At 38.7% G+C, this 18702-nt stretch overlaps 1 protein-coding gene across 5 annotated transcripts in view; it reads right to left on the bottom strand.

Annotated features, from left to right (window-relative positions):
* Positions 1-321: 321 nt before the first annotated feature.
* IFT80 (intraflagellar transport 80) overlaps positions 322-18702 on the bottom strand; it is a 40680-nt gene continuing 22299 nt past the window's right edge. For all 5 annotated transcript variants that reach the window (XM_072344823.1, XM_072344824.1, XM_072344826.1 and 2 more), the window contains 12 exons: positions 15267-15446; positions 13293-13411; positions 12406-12480; positions 11463-11626; positions 8589-8653; positions 7758-7893; positions 7433-7580; positions 6634-6805; positions 5085-5174; positions 4817-4989; positions 3578-3701; positions 322-805 (listed from right to left, as the gene is read on the bottom strand). In XM_072344823.1, coding sequence (XP_072200924.1) covers positions 692-805; positions 3578-3701; positions 4817-4989; positions 5085-5174; positions 6634-6805; positions 7433-7580; positions 7758-7893; positions 8589-8653; positions 11463-11626; positions 12406-12480; positions 13293-13411; positions 15267-15446 — 1560 coding nt within the window. In that variant the 3' untranslated portion in view covers positions 322-691. The remainder of the gene's footprint in view (positions 806-3577; positions 3702-4816; positions 4990-5084; positions 5175-6633; positions 6806-7432; positions 7581-7757; positions 7894-8588; positions 8654-11462; positions 11627-12405; positions 12481-13292; positions 13412-15266; positions 15447-18702) is intronic.

The raw sequence follows: 18702 nt of genomic DNA, 5'->3' as shown, positions 1-18702 counted from the left end.
TTCTGAACTTGGTATCACCACTAAGCTGGTCTTTAAAAACTGCTTACATTGCAATGCAAATCTGAGCCAGGGTTCATAAATTGAACATTAAACGCTTGCCATTAGTGATATTTTGGGCTCAATTCTGGAAGCAGTAAGTGCTTTCTGCAAGTCAATGGAAGGTGTTCGCTGTGTCCCATGGCAGTAAACCAAAACACTGGGGAGCTTCGAGAGAGCTACATCAAAACTGTTGTTTCATTTAACAATGAGGTAAATCAATTAGAAGATCATCTAATGCATCACCTATTAGCTATGTTAGGAAAACAAACAACAAAAACCAAATCCCAAACAAAATCCTTTATTTGGTCGCTTTAAGTATGAAATTGATAAAATATGCCCAAAAGTGTCATAAAGTCATTTATAGAATGAGAGAAATCCATCATGTGTACAAATATGTAACGTGTTGATGGTAATATTTAAGGGATTTATAACATAAAAAGTCAGTTATGAACAACCTGCTCACATCTTTGCACTGCAAAGGGCTTTTATAGAAAACCTGTCATACGCAGTCACTTTCCTATGTAGAAGAGAACTAACAAGAATTGCATCCATCCCATTCCCCACAAAATGTTTGCTGATTTTTACTTCTGTTTGACAAAACATGCCTGCACAAACGCTCCAGAAGCACTTATTAATACAGTTAGAAGGTCAGTTACTGCTGTACAGTTACACTAGCTCTTACTGTGGCACTGGCTGCTGCTCGTTCTCTTTCTTTAGCAATTTCCATCTCTATTTTGGCTTTGATTTTATTCCAGTCAACTTCCAGCTGCAAGAACAGAAAATGAGTACACAGAGGTCAACTATCATTGTACAGAGAGGTCAGGTAGCCATTCACTAGCAATAGACTCTGAAGACTTTGTTGATCATTATTCTTCAAGTATGACAAGTTACACTAATACAGTGAACCAAAAGCACAGTTGGATTCTAGCAAATGGATCTTTCCGCCTTTAAATTAAAAAAGAAGAAAAAAAAAAAAGTCCAATGTTTTTTAAACTACATCATTCCATTCATCTGACAAAAACACACCATGTTAGAGCAGGAAAACAACTTGGATCAGCTGACATCTAACAACTATCATGAAATTCGCCCCATAACTCAGAACACAGCTCTCAATAATACACACAGAATTGTTTTTGAGCAGAATTAAAGTTCACTAAGTGAACTGATGGCATATTACCCTCGTTATTTGATACAACAGAAATCAGATTTCTGCTTGAGATTTGTCTTCTACGTCTATAAGTGTTTCAGTTTTATTTACATTTTTCTCCAGCCGCAGAGAATCGTCATCTTCTGGCTGTTCTCTATATCAGTGAACCTTCAGACAACAGATACAGCACAACACACACTGTCCTGCTGGGTGCAATAGTTGTCTTTGTTTCCAAAAATGCTTGACATGAAAACATGGATCTTGGTGCCCTTGATGACTACAATAACATGTCCAAAACCTGGACAAAAATGTAGTTGCAAAATTCAGTTTCCTTGCTAGAAAATGAAGGCTGTCAAAGACGGATGGGATGGGGTAAAATATCTCAACTGCTGCCTAGGCAGTTTTCAGAGTAGCTGTTATCCTGTTAACCAAGTTGTGAAATAAGAAGAAAGATTCTCTGCTGGGGAAGATATAACTGCAACACCCATATTCTCATGTGTAAAGGATAATCCCCCAATTCAAGATGCATTTGTTGGGCCCAGGTGCTTTGGATCTGATGACTGAAATCTTTATGGAGCTCTAGAAAGAATGTGTTTGCTTTAACAGATGTCACACAGATGCTAAACATACCACAGAAAACACCAATTCTACCATCTAGCCCCGAGAGCTACTTGCCCATGAAGCCAACAAACTTTGCCAGTGACACCTAGAAACTGCCAAGATACAGATTCTCAGCACACATAATAGGTTCATAGTACCTTATATATAAAGATGTGGAATATAGCAACTAAGCACATTGTTTAGATTCCATGTCTGACTGCAGATCAGTGGTCTCAGCTGCAGTACAGAAAAGAGTAAGAGCTCCTTATTTAAGGCTGACAGAGTTTTTGGTGGTGAGACGGAAAGTGAGAGATTGTTCCTTTACCCAGAAGGGAACAGCAACATGATCTTTTTTTCTCTTTTATGTCCTGATCCTGTTCCTCTCAACTTCTGTTTGAGTCTGACAGGCTGCATTAAGAATTCAGATATAATGGATAGATAATAGATATAATACAGTGTCAAATTGACTTCATTAGGTAGGTGCCCTACTAGCTTCATAGCCAGCAGGTAAGACCACCAGAATGGAATATGCATGGAACATCCAGAGTGGATATGGAATACAACTCAAGGAACGTCCTGCACTCGACACCCAATTTTCAAGACTGAGTGCAAGGTGAACCCCCCCTACACAGGCTCTGCTCACACTCTGACTGCTTAGGAACACTTCTAGCTTTCTTGATGATTTAAAGATAGGACAGTATTATCCAAAAAGGCTCTTTCAGAAGCATCTTGATTTTTTGCTCAGTGATGGATCTCAGTGTGGTAGAAGACACAATTTCAGCTCAGCAGCTGAAAATGCTGTGTAGTAACAGTGCTTGAGATCCACTGTTATTTTTCTACATTTCCTAGGTAAAGTACTGAAGAACTGTACTGTTCAATAAGCGGATAGATACTGTGGATACTTTTATTATTATTCTCGTTTATGATATGAAACATCCTCAGAAGCACTAAAAGCTAATGAGTTACATTAGAAATCAAGCTTTATTGAAAGTGCAGTGGGCCCTGTCCAATTAAAGGATCCGTGCTAACGGCTAAGATGCATTTCCTGATCCATCAGCTACAGTGGATGAAAGGATGCATTGAAGTACGTCTCTTCACAGTTGCACCCTCAGAGTGCTTAGGAACACCAAGTGGAAGAGCATAAGGGCTGCTGAATGAAACTGCTGTCTAAGGTGCATATGTAGTACCCCTTACAAGGGTTAGGCAGAGAAGATACCCTGGTGAAATCTAAGGTGCATTTAGCTTATAAACAATGAGCTATCTCCTTAGTGCTTAAGATCTGTGAGATACTGGTGCACTGAACCAACGTAACGATTATAAAAAGGCTTTCCAGAGATTTAAAAATTAATATATATAGCTATTTATCATATTTGACAGAGCAGTTCATAGTTCACGTTTAATACATATCTGGTTATTTTCAAAGTTTGTTATTGCTGCTATCCATAAAACTATGTGAAAAAGTTGAAGACATTTAAGAGGCTTGCATTCAGCCATTCTAAGATCCAGCTCCCTGTTTATAGAAAACAACTGTGCCTTCATTTGCATAATCCTTGCCAGATACTAAATATATACATTCCATATCTGTGCCTTCAAATAAAACACATGCACAATGGTTGCTAAGCCAAGCAGCCACACGTTGAGCTATGAATTTGCACTGTCAGATGTAAAATCTTAAGATTTGCGTCCACATTTGAACTGAAATAGGAAAACCGTAAAGCAATTCCACTGTAAAAATGGCTGCAAAGATCCATCTGACCTAAGGCTGTAGGAATAACTCCCAGGAATACTTACACCTTCTGCATATTGCAAGAATCTTTTGTTTGTTTCTTTTTTACCAAAGTCCTCTAGGAACTTCTGTCGATAAGCCAGGACGGTGTCAACATGTGTCTTGTGCTTTACTGCTAGCTCCAGTGCCCTGGAATAAAGCAGAAAGGGGCTTGTCAGGCTATATAACGCTCTGGCACAACTACAATCACCAGGGTTTTACAAAACGATACGTTGAGCAGCATTTCAGCTGCAGGCAAGGATTCCTAATCTACAGTGCCAAGTAGTTCCACATCAGTATCAATCACAGGAGGTTAAAAGAAGCCAATGGATGTGACTGTCTACTTTATGATGCATGCTATGAAAAATATCCAACAATTTATTTCTGTTGACAGCCTCATCACATCACTGGAACTCAACAATAGGAGTCTTTATTGCAAGAAAATAGAAAAGAATGCGTAGAGTTCAGCACTCAATACTACAGGCAAAATTAATCACTTTTAAGGACATTATTATAGCCATAAATTACTTCTGAATATTCTCCTGTGCACTTCAGTGCTGTACAACCTGTGCTCTAAGTATATTGTATAGGTGGGAAGGATTAGCCACTGCACTTCTATCATTGATCACCTTCATATCTGCTTTCATATGAATCACATAAGAAATAATGATGGAAAAATGTGTTTTTTATGTCATACATATTAGGCAACACAATGCGAAACAGAGATACATGAGGAAAGAAAACTTTTTGCCCGCAGTGATATGAGCATGACAGCATGGCAATTAGCAGCAAATGGCCCCAGATGATTCTTTCAGAAAACGTGTATTCTTGTTTAAAGGAGAAACTCCTACTCTGTTTTCTCATTCCTAATTCACATTTCATCCACCTACACAGTGCTGGGAGTCCAAACAGCCACAACCCTATTTTTAGCAACAAGACATTTCAAAACAGCTTTAGTTCTTCGGGGGTCACAAGCAGTGTGACGTATTGCTAAGGACCTTCCTATGTTAACAATGTGAGAAAGGAAAACGTTGTTTAAGCATGACTCTAAGCATGCTTCAGAGATTCATCACAGAATACTTTATCTTCTAAATCTGATTAAAAAAAACAAACAGTTGTTTTACTTCTTGAGTTATTTAGCTCCGGACAACTACAGATAGAAAATTACTGAGGAAACTGACTGTAATAAAACAGTTGAACTAAAAAATTCACAGGTTCTCTTAGTAAGACTGCTTATGAAAATGCTGCATTTGAAGAAATATTACCTATCCCAATTGTAGAGATTAATATTGACTTGAATAGCTTGATAAATAAGGCCCGTTTGAAGGAGTAGGGTTTCAGCTTCTTGTGTGTTTCCACTGAACAACAGTATATGAGCCATCCTTGACTCTTTTGATGGAAGATCTTTGATGGAATTGATGTACTGAACCTTGTCACTCTGTTAACAAGATGCACAATAAGTTTAATGAGAGAAATCAATTAAATCAGTTTTGCAACAGTTTAACTTTGAAACCGTTACGTCCACTTCCTTACCTCACCAATTGATGCATAGGCAATTTCTGCAGTCGCCATGTCTTTGTTGGCAACTGCCATAGCAGCTAAACACGCCCACATGGTTTGATCCTGGAAGGAAAAAACACACAATTCCTAAAACTTCAAATATTTAACATTATAGTTATTACATTATAGTAAGAATGGCTTCTCAAAGGAAGCGCATCCGTCCTGAAAATAACGTACAGAAGTGCAATATTTCCCAGTATGCCCTTCACTGCATTGTGGTCTCTTAATAGGAAGCCACTATTTAATTCTTTCTCAGAAATCCCTCTTTATAAAAACTTTGATATTGTGATCAGCTGAGCCTGACAGCGCAGCTGAAGGCATCCTTACCTTTCAGCACCTCAGTCAGTAATGAACTCTTGCCACAGAATCATTTTATGACCTCATCATCCGCGTGCCTATCACAATTGGGGAACTACAGTGGAAACAGCACCGAGCAAGGCTGGAGTATTTTAACCTGATTTATACCAACCTCGCCTCACAAATAACTACTGCAATTGTGATAGTGACAATTAGAAATCATTTATGATAAGTGTACTACAAATGAAAGATAAAGGGAAAATTACGTGACGCGCTCTGGAAAGTAAATGAACACTTCAAAAATCTGGTGTCCACCAGGATATTTTTTATTTGTTTTGTGGTTAGAACTAAGAATTAAATTATGTTTGAAATTCAAAATTCCAGTTCCCACTACTGAAAGGAAGCCAACTATTAAAGAGGCAACAGTCAAACAGGTGACAGAACTGGGGTTATTTAGTGTAGAGAAGAAAAAGGAAACTGCTACAGCAGCCTTCTGGGATCTACAAGAGGCCTACAAGAAACAGGGAGAGGAACTCTACCAGGGAGGGAAGTGACAAGACAAGGGGTAACAGCTTTAAGATAAATAAAAAAAGGTAGGTTTTGATTACCTATGAGAAATTCCTCACCATTGGGGACACTGAGGCCCTGGCACTGCTGCCTAGAAAAGCTGCAGCTGCCTATCCCTGATCAAGGATGCTGGATGGGGCTTTGGGTAGCTTGGTCTGGTGGGAGGTGTCTCTGCCCATGGCAGGGGCTGGAACTTGGTGGTCTGTACCAAACAAAACCAGTCTATGATTCTATGAAACGAAGGAAAGGGGGCAGGATTTAGGGGGATTTTTCTTTAGCGCTGCCAGACTCACCTCATCTGTTGCTGTTGTCTAAATACACACAAAAGAAAGCAAAGGGGGGGAAAAAAAGAGTGAAATAGAATATGAAAAAATACTAGACAAAGGTATGTGGAGATACAGAATAGTTTGAATCAGATACATTAAGCTTTTCACTAGCTTCTCTGAATACTTGTGTTTAATACATCTGGACTTCAGTGGGAATATAAATAAGAACTGTATAATTTTTCACCACCAGCCCCAGAATCATCAACAACCAAGTAGAATGGAAATAAGACCCAGATTCTGATATGCAACCACCAATGCTGAAGTCATGTTCAAAAACAATTCCACCGCTGCGTTTCGCTTGTATCTGAATGTTGCTGATTATTAAAACTTACCTTGACAAAGCGACACAGCCTGACAGCATCTTCCCACTTAGAGCTACTAACATACTCATGAAGAATCACAGGGTAAGGTGAAATATTGATGTGAATAAGTGAACCGTCTGCTCTTCTGATTGTTATTTGATTTCCAACAAAATGTACAATCTGAGGGTTTTTGCTAAAATCACTGAGTAGAGAAGGAAAAGTCAGTTAATATTCACTTCTTTCATATCAAAAAGAACATAAGAAATGTGAAGAATTCTTTATTATTAAAATAACAGCATGATTATACTTTAATTTCAAAGCATACCGAAATCTAAGCATCTAGTTACTCAACAGTTACAGCCACTTGGTAGCTGTACTGTTCTCCATTAAATTACAGCTATGCTGACTGAAAGGCAAATGCAAACTGGACAATTGTTCAAAAACAAACTTAAAACATTCTTCATTAGAAATATTTTTGGGCTCCCATAACTCATCGAAGGAAATCGTGCATTTAGTTACTCTCTGTGAACAATTTCCTATCACATTTTCATGTTGACATAAGTAAACACAATAAGACAGAAATTATGTTATCTGTGACCACATATCTTGACACCATCCATTTCCAGCAGATACTTTAAACAGGTCAACTTTCCTTTTTAACATAACTAAGACATTATTTTGAGATACCTGTTTAAAATTTGCTTCTACATCAAGGTATTATACTCCTTTTAAAATGTGCATCATTACTTGAACTCCACAATTCTTTAAGGAACGAGCAAACTGGTTAAGATATGTAGTAATATTATTTTCATCAAAAAGAATACATTACCTTGCATCTTTTTCATACAGAGTTTTTGACAAAAGATCCTTATCCACATAGACTGTGTTGGGGTAGTACCAGACTGTAAAACGGGTATCCTGAATCCCACAAAGTAAGTTAGATGTGTCGTTCCAAGCCAACGTTTGAACCATTGTTCCTTCATTGAAAGATAACAGAGTAAGGTGAAGTTCTACAAGAACCTCCAAAATAAATATGTACTTCCTGTAGCTTTCCTGTGGGTACTTAATGGTCAGACCTCATTCTCTGGATCACGAATCTGTCTACAGAATGTACTTTTATCTAAAAATATCGCAACATGTAGATTTCTCCTTACCTATTTTGACAATCTTCTGTTCCTTTCCAAACCTTTTAACTGAAGTAATGTAAAGGTCTCTGTTCTTATCAATAAAAGCTATTTTTCTTTCATTTGTAAGTCCCTTCTGGTCCAAAGCAATCTCCACGATTTCTGTCTGAAAAAGGAAATATTCAATTTTTATTTTAGAAATTCATGCCATGGATTATGTGGTGCTCAAATGAATGTTTCACAGAGCTCAATACGAGTGGATTGTGAAGGCACCTTTAAGATGTGTTCTCCACTGAATTAAGCATTATATTAATTGAATTTCACACAGACCAGAGCAACACTACAGCAGAGGAGAGTTTAGGAACCAGGAAGTGGCAGTACAAAAGCAGCCAAAAGATGAATGTCTACCTCCCTCCCTCTGGAGAGGCTACCTGGTTTTGTGTTTGCTCATAGCAGAAGGATAAAGAAAAGCAAAAAAGAGTTCAGTCAATCATTTTTGAAGGAAAAAGAGTAAAAGCTCTGATGGAAGACAGACTTTCCACTGGTCTTCTTGCCTTCATTATAAATGATAGGTTGGCACTAATAAAAGTTGCTTTGGAGTAAACGCAAATGAAACTCAGTTGATCAGTTTTACTGCTTTCATGCACAGCTGAGAAACATGCCAGTATCCCTTGGTACATAAACACTGCTCAGAGAATCTAATGTTTTAAAAATTTATTTTCTAAGAGTCAACTAGAGGTGCTGAGTTGCTTTGTACTAAGATTGCAAACCTTAATAGGTTATTAAACTCATTAACATTAGGAAAACCACTATTGATTATTAATTTCAAAAGAACAGAAGACTCTACAGCCTTCACCTTACCTTATGGGTTAGAGATTTTCCATCTCCCAGTGGCTTGCCAGATATAGCATCAAATATATAGATAACTGGAGGAAAATAAATGGTTTCTTAGTTAAAACCAACAGATCTCCATAGATTTGAAAATCAGTCTCATTCATTTTCAGAGTATCATTTATAGTAATTCACTCTGTTCCTGTGTTAACCTTGAAAGTAAGTAGAAAGCCCCATGTTTTTCCCCTACAAAGCTCTGTCAACAACATAACCCAGACTTCTGGGATATGCAGAAGATTTTGTATTTGCAACTTGCCTAAAAATAAAGTTTCTCTTTCTTTCCTTCTCTCTCTATATGTGTATGCATGTGCTGCACACTCCACCATGTGTGCACAAAACCTTCTGATACAAACACATACCCCTACTGTGTGTGTGTGTGGATATATATACATAGATACACAAGTATGTACATACAGTATGTGAATATGCACGCAGAGACAGATGTGGGTATTCAAACCTAAAGAAATCAGTAACATTATAATGAAGGCCAGCTGTAACTTAAGCACTTGATTCAGCATTAGTTTGTGGAAAACACAGATGTGAGAGCATTTCAGATGCTCGATAACACATCCCACCTGAGGTTTCGATTTTGTTACCTGTAAGCACATGCCATAAGATGAACATACACGTTCACTCCAAAGGATGGCGATGTTAACATGTTAATCCTGCTGTGTGTCTTTCACTAGGACGCAGGATGTTGGTTTGAGGTCAATGGTTATTCAGGCAGGAAAAAAAAGAAACTGCAAGAGCAGGTGTTCAGAAAGCATTGCTTGAGTTTGCAGAGGAAAAGAGAGGGTTTTGCACAAGTGTTGCTCTTGGCAGCTGGTTAAATATACAAAAGAAAATGAGGTGTTCTTGAGAAGGGGTATTTTTCTCACTCAATTTTATGCATGACTCCCTGCATGACATTTATTTTGATCTGGCTATACAAACCAATTTCACTGCTACTGTAATAGCTGTAGGAAGTGAGATTAAGGTGGTAAAGAGAGAACTATTGCACCTAAAAGACAATTAAAATGGATTAACTTCCCACAAATAACTTAAGCCACAATGCTGATACGACATTTCAGAAAACTAGTGTTTGGGTGTAACCTCAACATCACTTTGCAATCACTTAGAACCTAAATGGTCTCTACTTTGTATCTATAAATTAAGCACATAAACAAAGGTTAATTTCTCTCTTTGATCATCCAGAGAAACAGAACAGCTGTGGTGTGCTTCTAACACAACACATGCTGTACTTCCATGAGATAACTGCTTTTAACTAAGGCCAGCGGCTCCTTTTGGAGAAGCTCTGCTCCCTTCTCCAGCCTCCCTAGAGACCGAGGGAGGACACTAAGTGCAGAGGTGCATGTTTTTTTCTGGATCACTGGAGGAGGAGGAGGAGGAATACCCACTGAACTGCTCTGAAGTTCTGCCTGGCTGTAAGTTGGAGTCAGAGAGCTTGCAGAGAGCTCCTTGCTGCGACGTGCAAACTGCTTCCTGCATCACACTCAGCCATCTCAGATATTTCTATAATGCACTGCATTATGAAAAACAGACCTGCCCTCAAAATAGGGCAAAGAAAAAAAAATGCATCTGCTAGGGTGAGTGCAGAAGAAGAAACAGGCTTAGATAAGCCACAGCTTCCTGTGCCAAGAATCTGTTTTCCCATGTGCTGGCATATTATAAGGCTTTTTACCGCTACGGGTGGGACTCGTAGCTAGGATAGGGATTTTTCTTTTCCAGTTTATTAGAAGAATGGGAGCTCCTACCAATAGGATCATTTGGAGGGCTTATTTTGAAACCATAGCCAGAAACACAGCCTCTGTAAATTACAGTTTGGATAGAGATTAGCCTGTGTGCAGAACTGGCTGACAACATCTTCAGGACACAAAAAGCAATGGTTGGGAGTTGGAGGTACAAGACAAACCATTCCAGAATTCTGGAACTGTCTAAAAGCAGCTGGAACCACAGGCAGGATGGTTTCAACATTTCACTCTAACACAAAACCAGCTCCTGTGTGCAGATGGGGGTTCCCACTGATCCCCCTCTATCCATGCAGCTATCAGGAGCACCACAGCCCTGGGCTGGAACATTTGCATGGCCTATAAATGACACTGCTGTGAAGTCAGAAGTCACAGTGCTGTGGGATTTCCAGAGACAAATTTAAATCGTCACACAGGCAAATGATGTATTTGCATCAAGAGAGAACAATGGAAAAAAAGCTGACAAAAATTTTCCCGTACCACTCAATAACACAAAAAGTTTGCTCTGTCACATCACACTTTATAATTACGGTGCTCCGATGCCAAAGCACAGAATTAAACCATAAAGATCATCAAGAACACAACACTGAGACAGAGAACCACAGCCTCACAGCTACGGTCACATCAGCTGCACAGACAGCTTAGCTGCTGTAAAGACATAGGCCCCCAAAAGCCTAAAACGAAGAACAGCCCAGAGCTACAATTAATCACTGTTAAGGCACCAGGAGCTCCTACGAGAAGAAATCAAACAGAAAAAGATGCCAACAGACTTCCTTAGAAAATCACATTTAAGATTGCAATTGTTTACTGCACATTTGCCACGTTTTCTGATGCTTTACACCCAACTGGAATTTCAGAAGCATATCACCCTCTTTTGACTCTTTAAACAACGGTAAGTAAGACCCACAATTCTAAGCCATTCTTTTATTATAATATTATCGTTAATTTATATGGTAGATAAATTCCTTATGCTCTATGCCTTTTTTGTACAATAACTAGGCTGTGTGAGCAGGGAAAACCAAGTTAAATACAAAGACACTGAAAACTTCACAATGAATTAGTAGCAAACGTGGACTGATTAGAACTGAGAACTCACCCTTTTCATCAGCTTTGTCTTTGACTGCCAGAGTATCATTACTCAAAGATACTGTCTGGGCATTTAAAATGTCTGTTCTCATTCCTGGAAATTTTGGAGAGGAAATTAATCTTCCTTCATAGGAATACAAATAAAGTCCTCCACCATCCACAAGAAGAAAATGCCTACAAAAACAAAACAAAATTTAAAAAAAGCCTACACAGAAATGCAAATCATTTAATAAGACAGAAAAGAATGATGATCACTTCAGCCACCTGAAGACAACAGGCAGACACCATTTAGGTGCATGACAAATTCTAAGCCTTACGTTTCAAAGCTATATTCTGAGAGCTCTGCGTGAATGACTTGGGTTTTAACGTGAATGTTATTTTGTTCTTCCTTAAGAAATATTTCTTATCTGGAATTACAGTGATTTTCTTGGTTACAGATATCTTATGTCTCACAAAGCATGAGGACTCAGCATTTGGCTGCACAGAGAACTGCCACATGTTGCCCTACAAGAGAACCCTGACTGCTAGTTTGTGTGCTGTGGGCATACACTCAAGAAGCAGCTCTAACACCTACAGCCAGCTTTAAAATAGTGCTACCTGCATCATTTCCTTCACTGTGGACTATAATGTAAAGAAAATAGAAGACACTTAAGAACTATTAAGATTCATAAGTGAACAACAATGTATTTGCCAGTTCACAGTCCAATCTTCTACATAGAATATAAATAGTTCTGCATAGCAGATAATCATACATATGTAATATAGAAGATTCATTGCCTTTATCACATACATGGCAAACACATCAGCCAAGCTTTCATAAGATACTGACCAGTAGTGAACATTTTTTGTCTATTTCTCATATTTTGTGTGTGTTAAGTTACCAAAGAAAAGTTCTTAGGAAATACATCTTAAGGAAGTATCTGATAAGGAACATTATGCAGTGCATTAGCTACCTTTCTGCTTGTAGAATCAAAGTAACTGTTCCTTCCTTCAGGTCAAAGATAAGTGGTGTATTCCAGTTATTTGTGCTGCAAGAAAAGCAAGTTCATCATTTAAATCCACCATCTTCATGCACCATTGTAAATACAAAGCTGAATTCACCACACAAAGCACACACATTTTATTCATTTAACATTTCTGTAAAGGAAGATTTTGAAAAGGAAAACAGCGTGCAAGAAGTCAAGTAACACTGACAACCATTCAGTGAGACCCAGTAATGCTTGTGCCTTCAGTTTTGCATCTCCCTTCACACAAGCAGTGGCCTGAGTGGAAAGCAAAATCCCCTTTACATGGAACAAGAAAATGTTAAAAAATGTTTCTGAACATTTCAGCTCTCTTACAATGACTTGGAGTCAGGATGGAGCTCCTCCCCTGCATGTCCTGTTATGCACTGGATTACTGTTAACATGACTTGTCTCACCACACAGTTACTTTAGGAGTAAACTTTAGATTTCAGCATAAGAAACAGAATATGATGTTCTTAAAACATCATGTAGGATTAAATCATTCCTACTCTATTCCAAAATAACTGGCATGCCAGAAGCAGTGTTCAAAGAAGACAGTGGATGGAGTCACCCAATTGGGGCAAACATGCTCGCATCCAGCCAGCACTACTGCTGCCTCTATCTGGAAAGAGTAGAACTTTTTGTAACAACACATACAGAAACTGCACCAACAAGCGGCTGAAGGAAAGGATGGCAGCAGGAGTGCAACTATACTCACATTTCCTTCTGATGATGCTAGACAGAATATTTCGATTAGTTTCCGAAAGAAAGTTCCTGCTGCTTTCTTACAGGGGTTAAATAAACTCAAAAAGGATCTGTGAATATCTATTACTTACGAGAATACGTAACACTGAAGAGAAGTTGAAACAACCAAATGCCCATAGTTCAAAGAGGCCTTAATAACTCTGTCACGGAACTCCAGCAAATCAACTGCATCGTTGATAACATTGTGCACCTGACCAAGAGACATTTAGGGTTGAATACAATGGCAACAGGCAGCACTAATGCTCAAAGAATGAAAACTATTCAAGAGTCGGATGGACCTCCTTACATTGAAGAAATACTCAATGATTTATTGGAACACAGAAGGTATAAGAAAAAACATTAGACATGAAGCTCTGGTCACTGAGGTTGTCCAAGTGTTCCCATTTTAAGGCTCACTGTGCAGCTGATTACTTAAACAATTTGAAATATGACACTTCAGTGATCCTGTCAAAAATCCCATTCAAACAACTCAGCAATATCCAAGATTTGGACAAAGTTATACTGCTGAGATATTAGATAGCTCTACTTCATATATTTTAACACTACCACATTCTGAAGATCTAACCCAGATTTCCTCCATTTTGTAACTGATTACAAAACAAGGATGGATCTCAATAACTATGGAAGCCTAGCAATCATTGCAAGACATATTAATTACTGTGCCCACCGCAGTTATACATCCATAATTAACTTTGCTATCATTTGTAATAATGACGAAAGAAAGCACTTAGAAGCTTTTGTAGGCAATGTTTTCCTCCATAAATGCATAGGAATCAAATAAATTCAGAAGAAAATAATAAAATAAGATGTTAATCTTGGATCAGCGTTAGCTATCCTTCCTCAGTTGTTTGCATATTCAAACTCCCCGGAGTTATTAGCAAAGCCCATCTGTTACGAGTCGATGTCTGGGAATGAAAGAAGAAATATGAATTTTTACCTGCTAATTTGTCTTCTGTGTTCCCAGACACTGACTCATATTATCCCACCCACCGGACACAACTGCAACACAGCATTCCTGTTGTTACAACTTTTCCCAATTACATAGTCAACATTAAAGAACCAAGGCACGAAAACATTGAAGGGCCTAATTAGGAATTTAGGAACTTGACTTTGATACTGAAAATATTGGCTTGGTATCTAATGCCAAATGTGCAATTTGGAAAGTTTGTAAGATGGAAATCTTATATTACCCCACTGTCCAGAGTGAATGTTGTGAGTCAGTGTCTGGGAACACAGAGAGCAAATTAGAAGGTAAAATTCATAGTTTTGTATTAATTCTCAGATATTTGGTAACCTAAATGTGGATTTGGGCCAAGATTTTTCAAAGGAAGGATCCTAAACCTAAGCTCCAGAAACCACATGTAGGGCCTGCTGTGATTCCAGCAGGGCTGGGACTTGGCAGCTCCCACGGAGGCCAAAGCCCAGTGCTCAGTCCCCAAGGGCTGGAAGCACCACGTAGGTACCTGATGCAGTTATATGATATACAACACATTTCTGTAGGTTTGGAAGACCTGAATTTAGGCTGTAATACAATACGTGGTGCAGGAAAGCACATTACAACTCTTTACAGACGTAGCCAGCAAGTAAATTGATCTGGAAATGCACTGAGACAGCAACGTTCATCATAGCCTCATTATCAACAGGGATACAGTAAATGTTACTATACAAGCAGCTCCAGCAACTCCTGGATGCAGGTAAGGCAAAGAAAGCTCCTCTATATTGTCTCACCTTTGCTGACAGTGTCTGTAATTCTACTGATTTTGGTCAATGTATTGTTTTCTGCATAAACATTTTCATTACACTTGAAGTTAACTCCCTCATGTAAGCAGCTTCATACGGTTGTGCATTATTCTGGAGTATAAAGCTTCTTCTGAGCCATGTACTTCTGGTTCATCTGGTGGTATGATCTTTTGTATAAGGCAATTTTAGCATAATCAATAATGGATAATCAATACTACTTGTTACTTGAAGACTGAAAACTCAAATCTCTTATTAAAAAAGGCCTTAGAAAGCCACTACTGAATGCGCAGTGTTGTTTAGGTTACCTGCATGGTTCTTCTCTTAATCAATGTTATTTCAAAGTTCTTCCACTCCCAGCGTTGTTCCACAACATGGGCAAAAATGACGTGTCCATTCCCACAAGCTCCAGCCAGCTGAGTGCCATCCACAGACCAAGCAATATTAAATATGCTGCCAGTGTTTGGCTTCTCTAAAGCATAGGACCACTTGCAGAGAAGGAGAAAAGAATTCATAATTTTTTCAGTACTTCTTGGCTGTAACTTACTGTAATAAACAGAGTATTGTTAATCCTTATAACAAAACATATCAATAAGATAAAATTTATTACAATTTTAACAAGCAAAGCAAGGATATTATATTTCTTCAATTAGATTGCTTGAAAAGCAGGGACACAAAGAGGAAAGTCATCAGACTGAGCTAAGATCAAGAATGTCCAAGTGTCTAGGTACCTAGTCACGATGTAATTAAGTACAGCTAGTCCTTCATAGACATGGATGGTTACTACATAAAAATCAAGTGGATGTACTTAGAAACAATTGCAGCGGTACAACAGCCTTAAACATCTGCATTCTGTCTCTGCCACAGAGTCAGCACAGGATTGGCCATGCCCAGCATGGGGCAGCTGCTCCTCCTGCACACGGAGCTGCCAGGCTCCTATTGCTGCTCACTGTGCTCCCAGCACTGACACTGGTGGATTGAGAAAAGCACGGACAGTGATGCTATGCACCCTTCTCCTAACACAAAAAAGATGCTGGATGCCTTGCCCGCTTCTTTTCTCTAGACTCTTATTGTTATTTTATAGGTGAAGGATGTATTAAAATTTCCAGTTGCTATGCTTGCAACAACAAGAAATTGAAACATGACTGCAAGCAAAGTAGTGACATCTGGCCGAGCCTTGGAGAGAAGCAGAGAAGCTTACATTTAATACTAACCGTAATTTTATTCCTTTTCCACATTTATGTTTCCTCCAATGAAAACCCTTATTCAAAAGTTCCCCCAGCCTAACGTGCAAGGCTCCTCTCAAGTTTAGGTGGGTCCATATCCACCAGTACATTCTTGTCAAAAATGAGAAGAATTTTCAGACCGAGACCTTTTTCTCCTGTTTCTTGCATCTCAGAAATACGAGTCATCCCAAATCTGAGAACAAGCATTTCCCTGAAAGTGGATGACTAAAATGAAATAACCTTTTATGGACTGCTGGGATTTAAAGCAGAGTTCAAAAATGAGATGGAAACCTCAACTATAACTTCTTCAGAACTGTTCAACAGAGTATTTTTGAAAGCATTTAGCTCTTGAAAAGCTACCTGGATATTCAAACACATTTGAAGCCTGAAGAATCGAATCATTAAGAAAGAGCATGTGATTGAAATTAAACGTAGCCATTGGATTCTCATGACTTTCAGATACATGATATTATACCAAAGGGGAGACAGCTGGAAGAAAACGCTCACCTAATGCTTCTACCACGTTTCATGTTCTGATTTCTTTTGCAGTACACATCAGACCAAAGAAATATGAAGTCCTTCACGCAAAGCCTTCATATGATTTATACAAAATGATATCACAAAATCATATTAAAATAAAGGTGTCAGACTCCAGCTTTCAATAGCAGAGAAACACAGCAGGATGAAATTCAAGCTCCCCATTGTGCTAACCATGCAGCACACCATATAAGATGACCTCCTTAGTTAGGGCTCTTCCACTGCCTGTACACATGAAAGTGAGTGAAAGACAATGTCAGCACTGACTGACTTTCCAATTGCAAGCACTCAGTTTCAAGGCTTCAGCTTCCATGCCTCTTGGCTTGGACACACCATTCACTGCAATTGGAGAAGGTAACTGTATGTTGGTTTTGCTTATTTCTTTACCTTTTATTTTTTAAAGAAAAGAGTGTAACCCACTATTCTGCCTCAGTGAGCTGAAGTCTGTATGTAACACTCCATAGCAATCAAGGGCATGCCACTAACTTGTGTCTGACATCCTCACAGTAGGAATGAGTAAGGCACAGAGCTGATTACAACAAGCACACTCACAGTTCTCCAAATGCCCCACAACTGAGACACCTCACATTAGATCAAGGCAGCAAGCCATCAACTGCACACTAAATAAGGATACCAGAAGAACCCGTCTTTAGCAATACTTTCTTTTGCATAGCAGATACACTGCAACTCTGACAGAGGGTTCTACAACTTGTTTTTTCAGGTATTCTCAATACTTAGTAGCATATTGCCAGATGGTAACCTAACACACATATAGATTTTTAAATATAAATCAATTGGAGTTTAATTTTTCCATTTCTTTCTGAAAGCTCCTGGTATAAGTCAGGCCACCCCAACAACTCGTACTCCCTGAGGATGTCTGATCCATCTACTGTGCACACAGAGTGCTGCCATAACTGAACATAATTCATCTCCCCACTTGCAAGATAGAAACAACATCTAGAAACTGAAATAGCCATTGTGCATCTCCTCAATATACTGAGTTCTTTTAGCGATCAGGGTATGAACAGGACTGTCTGAGTGCTGTACCAACATCAGTCAAAGTGCTGCAATATTACACTTTGCTATTACTGCTTGCCTTATACTTTTCCTGAGCCATAATTCTTTGCTGAATTCAATAAACTACCTCAAGAACAAAACGGGAAGCCACAGAAGTTGGATTTTTTAAAATACATTACATAAATATCTAAAAGCAGTACTTGAAGCTCCCCTGTTCTGGTTACACAGTGTACTAAAGGAGATGAAGCACTGCAGCCATTGCATGTTGCCTGACTTCCAGAAATGGAAACTGAGATGTGGGTCAAACAGCTTTAATGAGAAGCTCCAGAGAACTCCACGTCCCAGGAACAAGGACAGCCGTTCAAATTGATTACTCAGGACCTAATACAAAGGATCTAGTTAGTTATTATTTCTGGACTGAACACAATAAATTAAGAAGGGTTCTCCATATCATACCACTGAGTAAGTACTTCAAAAAGAAATTAAAAAAAAAAAGAGCTGCTTCTTGCATTTTAAATGACTAACAATAATACTAATACCAACTGAGGATGGTTAGCTGCTCCACAGCTGGTCTCTGCTCAGGGTCTCTTTTCCATTACAAGTGTAATGGAAGGCAACCTAATCCTGTAAGATTATAACAATCAATCTACATATAGGTGCATTAGAAATATCTGAATACATATACAGAACCAACTTGTGGGAAAGGTGTATGTCTGTCTATAGATGACACATGACTCCACACATTTTATATTGAGTATAAAATGTAAAGTTTGTTATATCAAACCCCACCATTATTAGGCCTTCAAGTCCCACCACAAAGGAACCCACAAAAGATTCTACAAAGCAGACACAGCATGCACAGCAGCTGCTAAGGAAATCCCGTGCTATGTGTGAATACGCAGCACCTGTGCTGCTGAAAGGCACAACTAAGAAGGGCTCCTGGTGCCTCTGCAAACAGTTTGCA

Source organism: Excalfactoria chinensis, chromosome 9 (genome assembly GCF_039878825.1).
Source record: "Excalfactoria chinensis isolate bCotChi1 chromosome 9, bCotChi1.hap2, whole genome shotgun sequence".
Classification (NCBI taxonomy): domain Eukaryota; kingdom Metazoa; phylum Chordata; class Aves; order Galliformes; family Phasianidae; genus Excalfactoria; species Excalfactoria chinensis.
This window is presented reverse-complemented; position numbering and strand designations above follow the sequence as displayed.